This window comes from Crocodylus siamensis, chromosome 9 (assembly GCF_052110815.1).
Source record: "Crocodylus siamensis isolate JL-2025a chromosome 9, ASM5211081v1, whole genome shotgun sequence".
Classification (NCBI taxonomy): domain Eukaryota; kingdom Metazoa; phylum Chordata; order Crocodylia; family Crocodylidae; genus Crocodylus; species Crocodylus siamensis.
In genome coordinates this window covers 16,001,639-16,021,119 of record NC_143403.1, presented here as the reverse complement: position 1 = coordinate 16,021,119, position 19,481 = coordinate 16,001,639, and the positions used below count along the sequence as shown (strand labels likewise).

Sequence of the window (19,481 nt, the reverse complement as noted above, 5' to 3'; positions counted from 1 at the left end):
CGGCAGGACAAAAGCAGGCCCTGAGCATCAGGAAGAGCCCAGTGCCACCGGCCCCAGTCAGCAGCGGCTGCCAGCCCCAGCCTGCTCTCATCCTGCTGCAGGCTGCCGCCCACCCCGAGCACCAGAAAGAACCTATTGCCAGCCCTGCTGCAGCCCTGGGGAGGGCTGACAATACCTGCTTGCAGCCACTGGGCTGCACTGTGCCCCTCTTCTCACTCCTTCCCTAGCCCCAGCCTCACTCCCTCTTTTCCTCCCTGCCATGGGAACGTATCCCTATTTCATACACTATAAACTGGGTTCCCTTTATGCAAATTTGATTCATGCACAGTTTTCTGGGAACACATCTACTGCATAAATCGAGGGAAACCTGTATTATAAAATTAATACATTAAACTGCATGTAAACTGAAATATACGAACTCAAAAAAAAAATCACATACCAAACTATTGCTAGTTTTAAACTGTTTCCCCTCTGATAAATGCCAGTAAGACTGACTTGGCGAAGTAAGGGTCAACAAAGACCAACATTATGATCTCTCTTAGGCCTTATTCACAGAAAAAGAGGTGAAGCATAGTACAGTTCTTCCAGTTCCAATGCAGCTACTATACAAGTACAAAGCACTTATACTGGTATAGTTTATTTCTGTAGAAAGTAATGGAATAAGCTATGGTGTAAACAGTTTTATGCCTATATAACTGCATCAACTCTCATTTGTGCCAGTATATTTTAGTAAATATTCAGTTATACCAAAATAAAATTGGTGTGTAAACCAGGCCACAATGGTCCAATCCTGCTTCTCTTGCACACTTAAAACTCTGAGACAAGTGACTGGGAGTTTGGAGAGTATAGAAAATGCAGTAACAGGCCATTCATGGAGAAAGAAGAGAGAGAAATCAGCAGCATAGTACAGTTAAACTCATAAAAATACCTAAAATCATCCAGCATCTCTCCAAGAGATGTGAGAGCTGCCAAACTCTGGAAATGTACCTTTCATCTCGTTTTCTGGTGAAAAAAAAGTGCTTGAGGAAGTTCAGTAAGAGGCTTAACCTAATCTAGACATAATAAGACAATCTAGCTTGCAAAATTCAGTCTTTAAACCAAATAGTTACACAGTTGAAGGATAATTACTAATCAATAGTTTTTATTCTCAGTGGTCTCTCTCACCAAAAACCAGTCCCCAAACACAGCTTTGTTTAGATAACTGGAGAAAACTGGCAAGGAAAGCTACAGAGGAGGACATCATGAATCAGGGAGGGGCATCTAGATGTGTAGACTGACCAACATACAGAAAAATCAAGCGTGCTTGGTGAAATATGGGACAAAAGATCAGTTGGTAAGTGGACATGAAGGGAGGATGCCAGCATGACTAGAGAGATCCAAGAAATAATAGCTTTCAGAAAATGAGACTTCTTCCCTATCACTACAGGACTCTGTAATTTGTAAGAAGTGCTGAAGGCTAAAAGATTTCTGAAAACTACAACTTATTCCCAGCCCACAGGAATGGACAGAAATGTCCACTCCCATTAAGTTGCATCACAACATTTGAGAGAAGCTGAAAAGTCAAAGAGGAGATTAGACCTGGAATGGGTACAGGCCATAAGGCAACTGAACAAACAAGAACCTCACTAGACGCAAAGATTACAACCACAATCTGTTTCAAAGATAGCAGATCTGATTATCTGAAATATGTAAAAAACTATCCAGGAATATGTGTCTCTTGGGAATGGGTTACTCGCTATAGCATTAGATCCAAAAGGGATGTCAGAGGGACCAAACTGGAAAGGCAAAATAATGGTACTGATCCAAGTCTTTGAGGGAAAAAAACAAGGAAACAAAAAACAGGGAAACTATATTCACTCCTGGGCCTAGCGAATCTAGAATTGTTTACTCTTCCCAAGGTTAAGCTTAAGATTAAGAAAAGATGCTAAATTATTACAGGACCCTGGGTCTAAAAATGGGGAACAGAGCTTGGGTAAACTGAGGTAAGCTGCCCCAGAAGTGCCAGTGAGAGTAGACATGCAAGGATGGAGACTGACCAGTCAGGGTCTACAAGAAGCAAGCCACAACTTGGTGGACTAAGTTATGTCTATATTATGACATGAGGGGAAGGCCAAGCACATGTAAGGGAACATGCATATAGATTTCTTGTTTGTTTTAAATAATTTTCTGCAAGTGTTGTGAACCTTTTGGCAAACAAATCCTATCTTACTTTGAGGAAACTGCTTCCATGTCACTGCATACTAGTACTCACGGGTTCCTTCAGGAAATCTATTGCAGGAGCCTACTATGTCACTAGAAGGGTATATAACCTTGGGAGCAAGTCAGGGAATAACCGGATTATATACAGCCTCAGCTCTCAGAAATGAAGCCGTTACCCTATCACCTTAATAGAATGCACTTGGGGGACTAGAAAACGATCTCAGATGGGGCAGCCTATCCAGGGACTAGGACAATGAGTTCTGAAAATACAATCAACTACTACTGTATATACTCATTACTAAAGAAAAGCTCTTCTCATTATGACCACTGAATCCCAGTACAGACTGGGTTCAAATGCAGCAGGAACAACAACATTTAGGGGCCAAATCAGTGCAGCAGTATTTTGAAAACATATTCACATTCACATTTCAGGGGAAAAGAATTGACTGAGGGGGATAAAAAAAGATATTGTGGAGAAACCTTTATGATAAACTTCAGCTTGCTTTGAAAAAAACACTGTAACCTTAGTATGAGCAGCAGAATTGCCAAATAAAGATAATTAGCAGTCATTTCAATCCATTTTAGAAACTGTATTACCTTTTCTCCTCTTTCCTTTAAAGATCCTTGACATGACTTCCCCCTCCACAAAGATGTCCCAGCATGTTTTGAGAGTTGGTGACATTAAGTACCAGCACTAGAGCATGGAGTCTGCCTATGGAAATAAAGTAAGTCAGCTTTATTGCAATATTGAATGGTTCTCTAAGGTTTTCTTTTTATTGTTCCTATTTTACAACCCCGAGTTTACAAATTAAACATGAGTTGGAGTCTGCCACCTGCTTCTATCATATGACGAGTCTTCATGGAATGGTTCTCCCAGCTTGACCCTCCTTTGAAGATCTCAAGAACTTCAAGCAATTCACAGACAAACCCTTATTCTGAGACAGCTGGAGGTGTTATGGAAGGCCCTGAAGGCCAGAACCACCCTCCGGGGACAACAGGATAATTAAAGGCTATACCACTAGATAAGAAGCATAAATAGAAGTACAGCATGGCACTATGAAAACAAAACTTTAATTCTCCAGCTGTTTCTGGGGCAAGTATGGCCATGTTCTTGGTTCAGTTACAGTAAAATCCACAAAAAGTTATGACTGAAGAGACCCACTAATTTTATTTATAAATCTAATGGTCTGAAAAAAGTAACAATTTTAGTTTATTCATGAGGAATTGCTGCTTGATAGAAGAATATCAATGCTGTTTACTAAATACAAATAGCACTGCTGAAAACATAATAAAGTCTCTTTTGTGTTGCTGCATATCAGAGCCAACAAGAATAATAAAAAGAAAACCTTAGAAATACACAAAAAATATTGAACAAGAGCTGTCTTACCTTTTACTGAAAGGCAAACTCCAAGCTCTCAGGTGGTACTGAAGTTACCATTCCCATACATGTTGGGACATCTTGTAGAACAGGAAGTCTAATCATCAACCTATTAAAAAACACAGAACAATAATACTGTTTAACAACATGTTTAAATGCCTATTAATTATGCTTATTTGGCAATACTGCTGCTGATACTAAGACCAAAGCATTTTTTTTATTTAAAGGAATGTTGAAACATCATTATTACTTAAAAGTAAAACATTTCATTAAATTGTTTAACATTATCAATAACACAAAATTAAAAGAAAGTATCAAATAAACAAGCATCATAGACTAATTTCCTTTTTCTGTCTCAAAATGCTAGATGAAGGTTCTGGATACATTTGTTAAAAATGAATGATGCATATTTTAAAATTTCAAACGATGCATATTTTAAAATTTCAAAACAAATTAAATCAATAAGATTATCTTTTCACTGTGACAAATATATATATATATAAAATATGAACTAAATAACAATGAATATGAAAGTATTTCAAATTTCAAATGCCATATTTAAAAGTTGTTCATGCAATGTGTCATGTCTCTGCAGGTTCCTTTATAAGAATTGAAATGGACCTTACATACTTGGGATGCAAACAATTTTGCAAATTAAATGATACGATACAATACCTAATGGAAAAATTCTTACTTAAAAGAAGCACCTAGAAACAAGGAAAATAATCATATAAGCATAGGTTGGGTGGGCTGCCCATGTTGTCAGAACAATGTACAACTTCAAAAAGCTATGCTTAGGAAGGGCAAGCATTATGCAAATATTAAAACTACCTCCAAAGACATTCAAGAGTAATGTCCACAGGAATGTAGGAGGCCATCATGATAGAAAAATGCTGGTGGAGAAATGGTAACATTTCAAACCACATTTCAGTTTAAAGACAAATTAATTCAAGAATAGAGTTATAGTCCAATGGTGAAAACAAAAAAAATCATTTTAACATAACAGAACAAAGAGAAGCAAAAAAATAACATGCATAGTAATCCAGTGGGCAATCAGATGGCTCTAAACATCAGAACACCAAGACAATCTAAGCAGATATAAAAGCCATCTTCAGTAAACCAATTACAGCCATAAGTATACTCTTATGTTAGCACTGTTGCATATTTGAAAGCACATCATCAATAGTACAAGTGTCAACTTATTCAAACATGAATGTAACTGTTGGTAAACAGGCAGGCAGAATAGGGATGACAGAATGCCTCTATTTATTATTAAACTAATAACAAATGCTCAGTGAAAATTAGACAGAAGGCTCTAAAAGTTATTGGAATACTCTTTATGGAACAAGGCCAGATTTTTTAGGTGATTCTAACATAATACAAAATGCCCTCCTGAGCATTCAGCTTATTTATTCAAAATATACACACATGCTGCTGTTTTATTCCATCATGCAACTATTGTGTAGATTCAGTACAACTGTAACATAACTTATACTCCAAAAAATGAAACATAGATATGCTTTTAACCCTTTAAGCTTTTTAGATTTAACAGAAAAGCACAAAGAAAATAAAGTAGACACCCAAACACAGAATGGTTTTAAGATCACTGATCAAGGCAGAAGAACCATCAATGCTGGCAAACAGCACTTAAGGATATGTTATATAAACAGTAACAAAATGTAAAATCTAAATTATGTTGAACCTAACTCTTACATTGACAGAGACAACGGCTTCACAGTAGCACGCTGAGCTGCCCTGCAGACATTGTATTTAAGAACAACTTCAGGCCTCTTAATTCCCAGGTTAGGAGAATTCGGATGCATCAAAGAGGTGCATTTTCAAGTTTCATGATAATTGGGTTGCACCTCCCAGTGTGTCCTTGCCTATCAATTTATTCTGAATAGGCCAGGCCCTACAGTTGCAATTTCTTATGAATAGGAAAAATGTAAACACATGGCATATCTTGTAAATGTAAAAAACTGAATGCATGGTTAGATTCATTAGACTGTCTCACATAACATACAAATACCAAATTATTGCTCAAAACCAGAAAGTTTCACAACTTACAACGATTCCAAATGAATGACAGGTAGAAAAAAATATCCATGACTCTCCCAGTGAATCATGATTCTTTACATATAAACAAAATAGAAATAAGTTTGATAGTTGCAGTGGGTTAGATATGGCTAGCAGTGGGGGTTCTCTCTTAGCCTCTACCTATAACAAGTATAGTGGGAAAAGGAAAATTGAGGATGAACAACAGGATTTTTATAGACAATACAATACATTAAATTGTGGAATAGTCACTAGCCTAAATGGTAGAGTAAGAATCCCCATTACTTGGTATATTTGTTGCTAGACCAGACTGAACATTATAAATATGCATTGGAAAACAACCCTGCATTAGCAAGAAAATGGATGGTTCGACTCAAATAGGCTTTTTGTGATCTACAGCTTCTCTCATTCACAGCAGCCTGTTTAGAGGCTCAATTCATTTGTGGAAAAGTAAAGTTAATGCCTCTTAGACACTTTAGGTCAATTCTGAGATTTCATATAGTTAATATTACTTGTATATCCTACAATGCATGTCAGTCTTATTTTGTTCCTGTACATTAACAATGTTCTAAGAAAACCTTTTCTTTTTTCTTGCTTTTCATATCTTTTCCCTTTTTCCTTAAATGTCATTGTCAGTGTATATAAATAAATTCATTTTTTGTTCCAACCTACTTTTATGTCCCATCACCTTTTATTAAAAGGGACTATAACAAATTGTAGCCTAATTTGTATCTCTTCTCACAATCAGACTGTTACTGTCATAATTCCTGAATCAGGGAGTTTCTACTTTTCCCAAGACAGCTATGAACCAAAAAAGTAAACTGCCACTCTAGCAATAACCCACTTACAAGCTATGACATGTTATGTAGGAATCTTGCTAGTTTGCCGAACAATGGAAACTCAAAATATCAACTTCAGAGCTAGTTTTCCAAGATCTCATGAAGCCAAGAGATTTATTCACCAAAAAACCAAAGACTGACTAAAAATGAAACAACCACAAAATGATTATAGTTTATTTTTCATGTTTTCTCTCAAATGAAAACTAACTATAGAGTTAGGAACTTTCACTATTATTTACTGGGTAATTGGAACCATGGTGCGGGTTTAATCAATTTTTCGTGGCTCATCAAGGAAATACTACCCAGGTGTGCTAATGGAGCAAGCAAAAGGGTCTAGAAAGTTTGTTAAAAATGCATACACAAACAGAACCAGCAGAACAAGAGAAGTTAGAGACTTTAAATATGGTTCTTTAAATGTTAGATGCCATTATGTTGTGCTGCCATACAGAAGAATCAGAATTTAAGCTTTATGACCTTGGCTGGACTAGCAACAAAAATATACTGCCTGGTGCAAAAACATTCATTCCTGACTTTGAATCAAGGCAGTTTGAAACAATCAAAATCCTTGTCTTCCTTCATGAATAAATGGCAGGAATTACTAGCCAAAGACGACAAGACATGAAATTGGAGACGGAAGGCATGTGGGAAGTCAACTAGTGTCTTTCCATTAATGCACCTTTCACTCATTACATTTAGAAGGAAAATAAAATAATATTTATTTATATTTAAAATAAACTTCAAACTATAATGCTGCCAACTTACTGTAGAGATTAGAATGTACAATATTTTAAGAAGAAATCTCTTTTCTATAACTTTGAGGCATTTGGCTGCTGGTCACTGCCAGAGACTAAATAGCATCTGCTCTCACTTTAGCAGTTTATATTCTGACTCTGGTGAATGGAAGCACAATCTCTGAAACAGCCTTTGGGGAAAACTACTGAGTTTCTCTACAGAACTCTTGCTCAGAAAAGAGAGAGGAGATTAATATTACAGAAAACTTGAAAGAACCAGCTTCTGAGAAAAGAGTGAATAACAGTTTCCTAATACTGTATATACGTCAAGCCTTTCTTTTACTAAAACATTACAAAGGTGCCTTAAAACTTAGCTGACTACTAAATATGACTGGGTTTAAAGACAGAAAATAAGTTACAATGGCAAATCTTTCAGATACACTGCTTTCTCTTATATCCAATGTATTTCACCTTGTTCATCAGCAGGCATAACAAAAAACAGAATAACAGGGGTGTAACAGAGACTCTCCTTTCCTAATGTGCTTAAGAATGTCACAGGCTCCTTGTCTGCGTCCTGGCATGTCTAGCCATAGCAACACATGGTAAAACTGAATTCTGTAATACTCAGTGTCATTATTTTAGGTGCCCAGTAGCACTAACTAATTTTATACATTCCTGTGTGATCAACAAAATCTGGCCACACACAATGGAAACAAAGTTTCTAAAAGCTTCAAACTCAGCTGCAGAAATTCTCTCCTTAAGAGCTGTAAATCCTACATAGTAGCCACAAGTGAATCCCACAACCAGTGTCAAAAACATAGAAGTCTATCTATAAAGCCAAAATAAAACTCTGTAAGTGGCTGCAGGAGCTCACTTGAAGTGGCTGTTCACTTGGATACGTTGCTTTGTGAAATGTAAATCCATGGAACTGTTCTTGAAAGTTATCACTGAAAACAAAACTTTTCCAAAAAGCCAGTAAAGCTTCAAACTAGCCATAGTGACTTTTTCCTCAAAGATGCAAACCCCAAAAGGCCAAGATGAATACCAGTGGAAATGGAAAAAATAACTAAGGCTTACACATGGCACCTTCATTAGTAAGTCTCATTTCCATTTTTTTTTCTATTCTTGTTTAACACAACAGGATAGCACTCCTATTGATACTGTTTCAAAACACTTGTACTGAAAGTTGGTAACACCAGATTCACAGAATATGTGTTGGTAACACCAGATTCACAGAATATTTTCCCATAGCATCATCATCATGACACTGCAATCAGATAACTATGAATTTACACAGCATTTATTTTTCCCACTATAGCCCTAACTTTATAAGAAGACTGCTCGCCATACATATAAATAGGTTGCAATGCTATAAAGACTTAAGGGGGTTATGTAAAAAAGTTTGAATTTACTGGGAATGAAACCAAGGGTTACATTTTCAAAAGCACCTGTGCCACTTAAAACCTTAAAGCCAATTGATTTTTAGCATGACTAACCCCCAAATTTTTTAAGACAGTCAGGTGACTGACTCCTTAAAAACCTGTAAAAATTCAAAACAATAAGATTAAGGCTTACAAATGCCAAGCATGTTTTGAAAATGGAATTTCAGCTTTTAAGGGAATTTTGTCCCTCTACAAATACTAAAGGACAATAACATAGTTTTCCTGACATTCTTAAATACTATGAGTGAGATCCAATTCCATTTATTGGGCATTTAGGTGGATCCTATTCTACCTTGCTCTTCTCCCTGGAAAAAAAAACATTAATGGGCAAGCCCTTACCACTTTTTGTTGTTCAGGCTATGGATACACATTACATGTATGCCAGGAGAAAAGCTTTTCTCCCAGCACAAAAAGAGTTCAAGGGGTTTTTCTGCAAGAGAGAACTGGATCTTCCACAAACAACAAAACAAAACTGAGAGCACTTCCAACAAGGAAGAACTCTTTTCCCACACCAGTCTGAATACCTGTAGTAAGATACCCCCAGTATCCCACAGTCCACTTTTCCACCATCCAAACAGAAGGGAGGTAGAGCATTGCTCCCTATTAGTCCACCTAGGGTAAGATGATCAGGGAGCTCTATGGCGACCCTGCTGCCACTGAACCGACCCAGCTCCTTGGGTCAAAATATGGAGGAATGTCCCGTCCTGTCAACCAACTGACTGGAGGCATTCTCCCACAACTAAACCTCTCTTACAGCTCCAGAACAGTTCTAGCTGCCAAGGCTTCTGCCTCTTGCCCCATGCACAGCTTAGGGTTGCCCTGGAGCTGGGCACAGTGCTGGGAGCTGGTCTCCTGCAGCTGGTCTCCTCTCAAAGGAAGACAGGGAAAGAACTGACTTCCAATCATTCCAGGTGTGTTGGAAATAAACACCTGCCCCTCCTTTCACTCCCAAGGTTAAGATAAAAGAATATTACAAACATTGAGCATTAACAGTTTTTCAAGAATTATAGCAAAAGTAGAAGAGGACTGCATAAGACCTAATAGGTATCACAGGATCTGGCCTATGTGAACACTACAAGCTCACCCAGTTACAGTAATAGGAAAAAGTACTGAGTACAGTATAATAAACTTCCCTTCTATTTATTCTTTTACAGTGTTACTAATTTTAACTTTTTTAAATTGAAGAATTAATTCATAGCATTTGTTTTTCAACTGGTAGCATAAATAATTTTATCTCCACTGTGGTATAAATTCCATGGAATTTAAGGCATTGTAGAAATTAAAAATAGGTACATGTATCTATATTTTTTTTTAAGAAAAACATCTGGGCAGACAATCTCAGTCCTTTGCTCACCCACTAGAGGAAAAATGCAGGAGTTCTGGACTATACTCACTCAAAGAAATGCTCTTGGACCTGAAAGTTACTTTACCTCTGTGTCTTAGCTTCTTGATGTGTAAAATGTGAACAACACCCTACCTGAAAGGGGCACTGGGAAAATTAATTAATGTTCACATGACACTGAGATCCATGGATGGAAGGCAAAAGAGAAACAAAGTATTAAATGTAAGAATTGTTCCGTTGCAATTTGAAACAAGATATTATGAAACTACTTGCATAAAAGAAATACTTACAGTAGCTTAATTACACCAGTCCAGAAAGCTACAGCACACTGTGCCTGAACCAAAACTTAAACTTGAAATGAACAGATCTAAAGGAACTACTATGAAAAACAAATGATATACTTCTCACCCATTTCTAGTATGCGCTTATGTAAAGGGATAGCTGCAAGAAAGGGCTCATCTTTACAAGACTGTATCTGTGTTCCAACCAAGTCAGAATTGGTTGCCATGATTCGGGCATTTTCTTCATTTAGGTTAACTCCAGCCATAGAGGCAACATCATTGATGTCATCATCATCTCTATAACAAAAGCATAAACAAAAGATAATTTTGTATGCAACACAACCTTTACAAATTCCAAAGAGAATAATCATGCAATGCCTAATAAGAAATGTGAACCAGTTTGATGGTACAGCTCCACATTATTATGGAAAAAGATTCAGATAAGAACATAATGTATTTTTCCAACCACTCAGCATCAAGCAATCTACAAAAGTGGTGTAATTTATCTCAAAGGAGACTGTATGCACCATACTAATTTGGCACCTTTCCTCTGCCTGGTAAGAGCGCAAACTGTAACAGCATGACAGATCATGAAAGTTAATGGCAGTCACAGACCAAAAGTCACTCACTTTGCCTTGCACACGGGTAATGGTGTGGGAGGCAATCAGTTAGCAACCAACAAACAAAAAGTGCACAGATATTAAAAACAATGCACTATTTTATTTCAAATCTCTCAGATTTTAGAAAGTTCTTGTAACACCTGGATCCTTTGTGTTTGGCTGACTACAGATAATTTCTGTTTAGGTTTGAACATGGTCAAGATATCTACTGAGGTTTTTCTTCCCCCCGGGGATTTACAAAGACTAGGTGCTTTTTTAAAATTAGTTTTATACTTCTATTATATTTTATTCTACCTAGGTCCTTATATATTGCCTATCATTGTAAATGCCTTCAAGTAAGTGCATTCCAGTACTGCATTAAGCAAGATAACTTCCATCTGCCATATGTCTGTCCTCTCATCGTCTCCTTAGTTTGGTGGCAGGATTGGTAGCAGAAGGACAGTATGTATAGAGTATCTTTTTGTGGGGAGGAGGGCAGGGAGCCAGGGGGAGGTCAGGGGGGAGTTTCTGCAGGGGGAGGGTTTGATTTGGTTTGGTTTCCATGTAGTTAAAGTTGGAGACAGCAAGGGCAAAGAAACACCACCTATGCTGAAGGTGTGTGATGGGCCTTAATTCCCTAGGCAGCACATTTCAGCCTGCTAAAGTCTCTCGCCTACAGAAACACTCTTCTTCATGATCAGGAAGCATTAGTGGCCTCACTGTAGCACACAGCAGCAGTGGGATCACTTGATTCCTTTTTTTAAAAGAAATTCCAGGGGATAATTGTACAATTAATCAGCCTTGATAGGTCTCATGCTGGGTTCAAAGGATTTCCATTTTTACCTTTCATTCAATGCATACATGAGACTGTTACAAAGGTCGCATGGGCTGCTATGAGAAAACATGGGCAGCTGGATAGTTACTGTGTGGATGACACCAACTTTGTTTCTGCCTTATCCAACCCAGCTGGTGAAGCTCACCCTGGAGTGGTAATTGATAAATATATCTGCAGAGTTCTCTGCTCTACCTATTACATCCATTGGGAATTTACATGCTCAATGAAAAGCTTCAAGAAATGTAGTTGCTAAAACTACAACTGAGAGCAAAAACAAATAAAAAATGTTTTCTAGCCAAAAAACTTCAGAGTCTAAAACAGAAAATCAGCACCATCCCAGAGAACTAAGCTATGTTAACTGTATGAGGTAAAGGCACCACTCTATCAAACCCATGTGAGCTGAATCAAAAACTGAAATGTGTGAATGTGGTGATCCTGAACACAAACACATATTTAAATCAAGTGGTACAAAGAATAAGTAGAGTTAGAAAAAAAGGCTGGAGGCCAAAATCTCAAATAACTCAGGTATAGACCAAACTATCAACCCTGTTGAGTACATGCATATATATATGTGTTAACTTGTACCACGAACCAGCAAAAACTGGTGAGACTGCTGAAAAAGCAGTGTCAAATCAATGGCACCTAGCTGTTACCCCAATAACACTCAACCCAGCTCACACAGCAGAGGAGTGCAGAAAGGTGTGGGCACACTATTTCTGCATGTACTTTGACCTAGCCAGAGTCCTCCGTCAACCTATGATCGTGGAAGTATCCCAGAAATGATGGAGGCCACACGCTTTTTCTCCCTCCACCTCAACTATTACTTTTTTCATGTGGTAGTGGTTGGATCATCTCACAAAGGATTCAGCATCCACAACTGAAAAACTGTTGTCCTTCTTGAGGGATAAAGGATCTTATATTGCACCTCCACCTTTCCACTAAAGACACCAGGAAGGCCTAAGAAAGTAAGCAAGTGGCATCCCAAAGCCCAACTTCAGTCACCACTGGAGTAAACAGTAGTGAAGCATATCAGACATATTTTAAAAATGCCAAACCACAGTTTAAGAGCAGCACTGGCTTTAAAACAATCGTATATGTGAATGTTACAGGATCACAGGACTGTGTACAGCAACACACTTCCTGCCTGTGCCTGTGATGCACAAAGTAGGTATTAGCACACACACCAATGTAAATAACCAGAACAAAGACAACTCTATTTGTCAAACAGCAAACAAATATAACTGTATATAGCTTGCAAAGAGATCATAACCATAACCAATTAGTCTTATACTAACATTCAACCATTATATAAATATGCACAAAGGCAAGTCATATATACAGTTGGACAAATGATATGCAAATTAAATCATGTTACAATTAGTACTATAGCCATATCACAAAACCTAGCAAATACAATACTATTTACCTCTATATCAATGCTAAATTGTTTTCTTTTTACTTATTAACGTGCTGATCCTTTATTCCTATAAAGGAATAAATTTCTTGCACCGAGGTAATATACGGCTAAAAAAACAAGAGTCATAATTTTGTGTTCAATAAAAAAAATAAATGCATCTGGACCCAGTATTTTAAAAATAAATTATGCTTCTTCTACAGGCAGTATAAGCCGCAATACACTGCTGAAAACTTTCATTCCCTTCAGCTGCTCTATTAAGTTGCTTGAATTCTAAACATGGCACTTGCATATAATATATGCTAAATTTACATCCAAACTTTTTCCCTATCATTTTCATCATAATTATGGCACTTTACATTTTTCTAAATGTAAATAAATAGTGAAAAGTATATCTGCATCAATAGACAAAAGTGGTTCAAGTGAACTAGTTGCATAATTATGAAATTATGGAACCCAGTATAAAAGCATTCATGGGTTTAGGTCATCACAAAAACCCCTAGATATAATAATTTCCACATCTCCCTTAGCAATTATGTTATATATAATGTATATAAAGAATAAAAAAATATTACAGTACAGATAATCATTGGTGACTACAGGTTTTCCAGTCTGATAGCAAAATCCCAACATTTTTTGAATATGAAGAATTGTAGCATGGAAAGGAGTGGTTTTGGATGACATTATGAGGAAATATAACAAAAAAACCTGGCAAACATTCTCTCAATAGTTTTCTATAAAAGTCAAACTATAACTCCAGATCAGTGAGTTTTCAATAGTAATTCTGTAGAACAAAGATGCCATCCAGTGGTAGGTTAGATTGATAGTTACTATTTCCCATTCACATAAGAGCATATACTCTTTCACAACTTTAAATTCCTGCACATTACACTGTGCTAGCTCTAAGTCTATAACATAACATGTTAGCTTATAATTCCCATTTTTGTACTGCTGTGTACTGGCTCTTATGGTTCTGGAGGCAGTACCACAACTGCACATATTTTTTTAGTGCAGGGGGAAGCTCTCAAACTGTTCGAGAGCTTGGACAGCTTAACCACCAATGAGTCGTTCTTCCTCCAAAATACAATCACAAAACCCACCTACTCTCCATTTGTGTCTCAGAATTATGGAACTGCTTACCTTGAATAGCAACGTAAAGACAGAAAACAAGTTATTTTTAGTTGTCCCTAATCTAATTTCAACAAATATGCAGAAATAAAAGAGCCAGCATTATGTAGCCAGCTATTTGATGCCTGTAATTTATAATTAAGTCCTTATTCACAGTTGCATACTATTATTCCCTCATAAGTTCTCAGCAGAGTTTGAACCTAGGACCTTCAAATACACAATGTGCAACTCTTGCACTTGAGCTACAGAAGTAGACAGTGACAGAAGCTAACTTATTCATGAAACCTTCTTTGTTAAGGAGTTACACAATCACTTGTTAGAAATGTTAAATCTGACTAGAATCTCAGATGTGAGATTTTTCTGGCACCCAAGTAAACATGAAAATGTGAAAGGATGGATGACACTCAGGAGATCTAAGAGTTCTCTGGATTACAGTTTGAAAAGTGTGATAAAATAGTCACAATATTTCAGGTGAAACTGTCATACTGAGTAAGTATCAGCGGCATACCATATTGTACTTTAAAATAACTTTGAAGTTTTAAAGGTTAGTATAAAACATGCTTTGACTTATAGGAGCCTTGTACACGGGACAGGGATTTAGTCCCCTAAACTGAAATGGAGGGTTTTTAATTGCAATGATTAAAAACCTACTACTTCAATTTAGCAGTTTCTCTCACCGTGATGAGGGGCCAGATCCTTTTCTTTTCTTCACCCCTGCAGAGCCTGCCCGCCTCTCCCACAGCCAGAGGACAAGATGCCAGCTGGCCAAGTGGCCTCTGAGCTGTCGGGGGGGGGGCCATCCTTTCCTCCACAGTGGCAGCACCACCCGGGGCATCCGGGGTGGGCTGCTGGTGCTGCTGCCACGGAGAGAAGATCCAGGGCCCCCCACATGCTCAGGCCCTACCAGCAGCTCACCCACCAGCCATGGGAGAGGCAGGCAGGCTCCATGGGAAAAAAAGATGTAAAAACTTGCCACATTTTCCCCCCTCCCTCCTCAGAGGAGCCTGCCCATGAGAGCTCCCACCCGGCTGTGAAGCCTCTGAGCTGCAGGGGGGCCTGGTTCTTCCCTCCATGGCAAGGGCACCCCCTGTGTGGGGTGCTAGCTGTGCGGGTGTTGCCCCAACTCACAGCTAACACCTGCCGGATCTCACTCTTCCCCAAGCCGGTGGAGGGAGCAGTACCCAGCAGGCTTCCAGTGCTTGGACTCGAAGAAGAGTTGGATCTGGTGTGTGCTGCCTGCGAGCTGGGGCTGCACCCGTGCAGCTAGCACTCTTCCCGGGTGGCCCTATAGGGTGTCGCTGCTGTGGAGAGAAGGACTAGGCCCTCCAGCAACTCAGGGGCTGCATGGCCCAGTGGTAGCTCGCATAGACAGGCTCTGCTGTGGTGGGGGAAAAAAAGCAATAAGGGGACTGATTCTCCCCCCCCAACCCCTCCTGCAGAGCCAGCCCACCTCTCCCATGACTGAGGGGCAAGCTTCTGGCAGGCCCTGAGCCCAATCCAACTGTTCCCTGAGCCTGAGCCCAGGCTGGGGCAGTACTCGCCTGTTAGCAGCCTGCCTGGGTGGCTCCAGGGGGTACTGTGGCAGCAGAAGAAAAGACTGGAGGCCCTCCACAGCTCAGGAGCTGCTCAGCCCACCAGCAACTCGTTCGCTGGACATGGGAGACACAGGCAGGCTCCATGGAAAAAAAAGAAAAGAATAGGGCCCCTCATTGTTTCTGCCTTCAGCCCACCTCTCCCAAGGCAGGGGGGTGAGCTGTCAAAGGCTGCAACATTACATATACCTACACTGCAGACTAAACTACATGAGAATGTGGTTTAGTTTGCAATGTAGCAAACACTTTTAAATCATGACACTCCCCCGTCCCCACGCATGTTTCATAGTTGGTAAGGTCAGAAGGGACCCAAGCAGATCATCAAGTCTGACCCCCTGCCATGGCAGGAAAGAGTACTGGGGTCAAACGACCCCGGCAAGGTATACATCTAGCCTCCTCTTAAAGACCCCCAGGGTAGGAGCCAGCACCACTTCGCTTCGAAGTTGGTTCCAGATCCTAGACGCCCTGACAGTGAAGTAGCGCCTCCTGATGTCTAGTCTGAATCTACCCTGTGCCAGCTTGTGACTGTTATTCCTGGTCACTCCTGGTAGTGCTCAGGGGAACAGGGATCAATGCCTGCTGGTCCCCTCTGACTAGTTTGTAAAGGCCACTAGATCCCCCCTCAGCCTTCTCTTGTGGAGGCTGAACAGGTTCAGGGGTCCCGTCGCCTCTCCTCATAGGGCCTGCCCTGCTGCTCCCGATCATGCGAGTGGCCTCCTCTGGACCCTCTCCATGTTGGCCACATCCCTCCTGAAGTGCGGCGCCCAGAACTGGATGCAGTACTCCAGCTGCGGCCTGACCAGTGCTGCATAGAGGGAGAGGATCACCTCCCCGGACCTGCCTGAGATGCATCTGTGGATGCATGACAAGGTACGGTTGGCCTTCCTGACTGCCTCCCCACACTGCCGGCCCATGTTCATCTTGGCATCCATAATGACTCCAAGATCCTTTTCTGCCTCTGCACTGATGAGAAGGGAGTTCCCCAGCCTGTAGGTATGCTACTGGTTCTTCCTCCCTAGGTGCATCGCCTTGCACTTGTCAGTGTTGAAATCCATCCTGTTCTCATCTGCCCACCCCTGTAACTTGTCTAGGTCTGATTGCAGTTTATTCCTCCCTTCTAGCATACCCACTTCTCCCCACATCTTAGTGTCGTCCGCAAATTTGAACAGGGTGCTTTGTACACCCCCATCCAAGTTGCTGATGAAGATGTTGAATGCTGCAGGCCCAAGGACCGAGCCCTGCAGGACCCCACTGCCCACATCCTTCCAAGCTGAATAAGACCTGTCCACCACCACTTTCTGGGTGCAGGCCTCCAGCCAGCTAGTGACCCATTTGACTGTGTAGGTCTCGAAACCACAGTCCTCTAGTTTTTTAATGAGAACGGGGTGAGAGACAGTGTCGAAGGCCTTCCTAAAGTCCAGAAAGACTATGTCCACTGCTACACCTGCGTCCAAGGATTTTGTGACCTGGTCACAGAAGGCCACCAGGTTGGTCCGACAGGACCTGCCTCTAATGAACCCAAGTTGGTTGCCCCTAAGCATAATCTCCCCTGCTGGCCCCTCACAGACATGCACCAGGATAACTGTCTCAAAAAACTTACCCAGGACTGAGGTAGGACTGACTGGCCTGTAGTTTCCTGGGTCCTCTTTCCTCCCTTTTTTGAAGACGGGAACCACATTGGCCCTTTTCCAATCCTCTGGCACCTCATCAGAGCACTATGAATGCTCCTAAAGCCATGCCAGGGGCCCCACAATGACCTCTGCTAATTCCTTCAGCACTCTGGGGTGGAGATCATCAGGACCTGCTGATTTAAATATGTCCAGTCCCTCCAGAAGTTCCCTAACTAGGTCCTCACTGGGCCTGGGTGCACCCTAGGCCTGGGTGCACCTCTCCTGGGCCTACGGGGGTCCTAGTTGGGGGGCAGAGGGGTGACACGGTCCCTGCTCAGAAAAATGGAGGCAAAGAAATTGTTAAATGTGTGTACAGCATGATGCAATTAAATTGCAAAAATGGACAATTTTCATCATGTGTACAAGCACCCATAAAGTTTTAACTTAAAATTTTCCTTCAAGTACTTCTTTCTGTTACAGAGTTTTAATTAAAATTAAAGTATATGCTAGATTTTATTAACAAATATAAGTGCGCACAATAATGGAAGTTACTACACATGCATACAACTGCTGGGGAGATACCAGAATACACTGCACGTTATCTTCTACCTTGCAGGATCCATGGAAAAACTGACAATCTGGAAATTAAGACCTACAACCTGAAAATAAGTTTTACAGTAGGTGCAATCTTGACACTAAAATCTTGGCAGTGTCCATTTAATAACCAGAAATGACATGGTGCTTTGTACATCACAGTGGGATGCTGAAACGTCCCAGATGTATGACATGCCTCAGCTCCTTTACTATACCAATATGCTCCCATGTCACCCAAATTGAATGTCTCAGAACAGACATTACATTTTTATATATTTTATATACAAAAATTAAATTAAACAGATAACAGAAGTTTAGTTTTTGTTATTTTGCTCTCCACACAATTTTTTTTAAATATTAAACAGCTTTGTTGTAGTTTTGGCTGTTCTAGCTTTTTTTTTTTTTTTACAGAAAAATCCAGAATTTGTTTTCTGTCCTTTCACATGATCACCCAAGATTAGTTCAAGCAAGCCACAGCTAACTTTGTCATCCTCATCTTAAAAGGTTTATGAGCATGAATCAGCACAAGAAAGTTACTGAAGTTAAAATAAGAATTCTGGAAGAATCTTACTTCCTTTCAGTGCAGGGTCCCCAAGCAGTTTCTCCCATTACTTTGACCGCATCAGGACTGTATGAATGGGTTCTGGGGGACAATGTACACCCACCTCTAAAAAAAAATCTGAACAATAATGGTCTTTTGCAAAAGGTAAGAGCATCTGGATAAGTGTTATATTTATTTATCCTTCTTCAAACAAACACAACAAAACAAAACAAAACAAATCTATGCCAACAGTATTCCCTACAGCCAGTCACAATAGTTTCTTTATTTTAAATTTGGCAGGTCTGTCTTCTATAATGAATGGCATCAGCCAGGTGATGGTTTTTTGTCAGATTTCACTTGGGGCTGGATCACTGTATTCCACTCCCTCACCTCCCTGTTTCAGTGTCTCAACAGTCTTATATTTTTACCGTTAAATATGTGCGAGATGGAGGAGAAACTAAGCAAATCTAAAAACATACTTGAGAGCTAAAATCTGGAACCAACAGACAATTCTGTACAGCCCAGAAAGCTGTAACGAAATGGATACTATTTTATATTGCCTCTGAAAAAGATAAAAAATGGGTCAAAATGGTCAAAAAAAAGCTGAAGTACCAGTTACAATGTGCCGTAAAAATCACATTTCTTAATTATACAATAAATGTTAAATTGACTAAACTTAAGATGTATGTTCAATTACTGCTTTTTTAAATAAACTCACACTACTAACAAGTAAATATTACTTTGTAATCTGCATAACTATCAGATTAATCTGGGTTTTCAAGGTTAAACACTGACTATTTAATTTATAAAGAAAAAGAATGCCTAGAACAGGGATAGGCAATCCCTGGCACACATGCCAGTGTGGCACATAAAAGCATTTAGCTTGGCATTTGCACCTCGG

The 19,481-nt window shown here is 39.7% G+C and overlaps 1 protein-coding gene across 7 annotated transcripts in view; it reads right to left on the bottom strand.

Moving 5' to 3' along the window:
* Positions 1-19,481, bottom strand: part of LOC149857152 (transcription initiation factor TFIID subunit 4-like) — a 206,863-nt gene that overhangs the window by 127,738 nt on the left and 59,644 nt on the right. For 6 of the 7 annotated variants that reach the window (XR_016444134.1, XM_090062592.1, XM_090062589.1 and 3 more), the window contains exon 10: positions 10,395-10,564. Coding sequence is in view for 5 of the 7 variants with exons in the window: in XM_090062592.1 (XP_089918718.1) it covers positions 10,395-10,564 (170 nt within the window). In the remaining 2 variants the exon portion in view is untranslated. Of the gene's footprint in view, positions 1-2,796; positions 2,912-3,586; positions 3,687-10,394; positions 10,565-19,481 lie in introns of all 7 variants that reach the window. The other variant, XR_016444135.1, reaches the window with a different exon arrangement.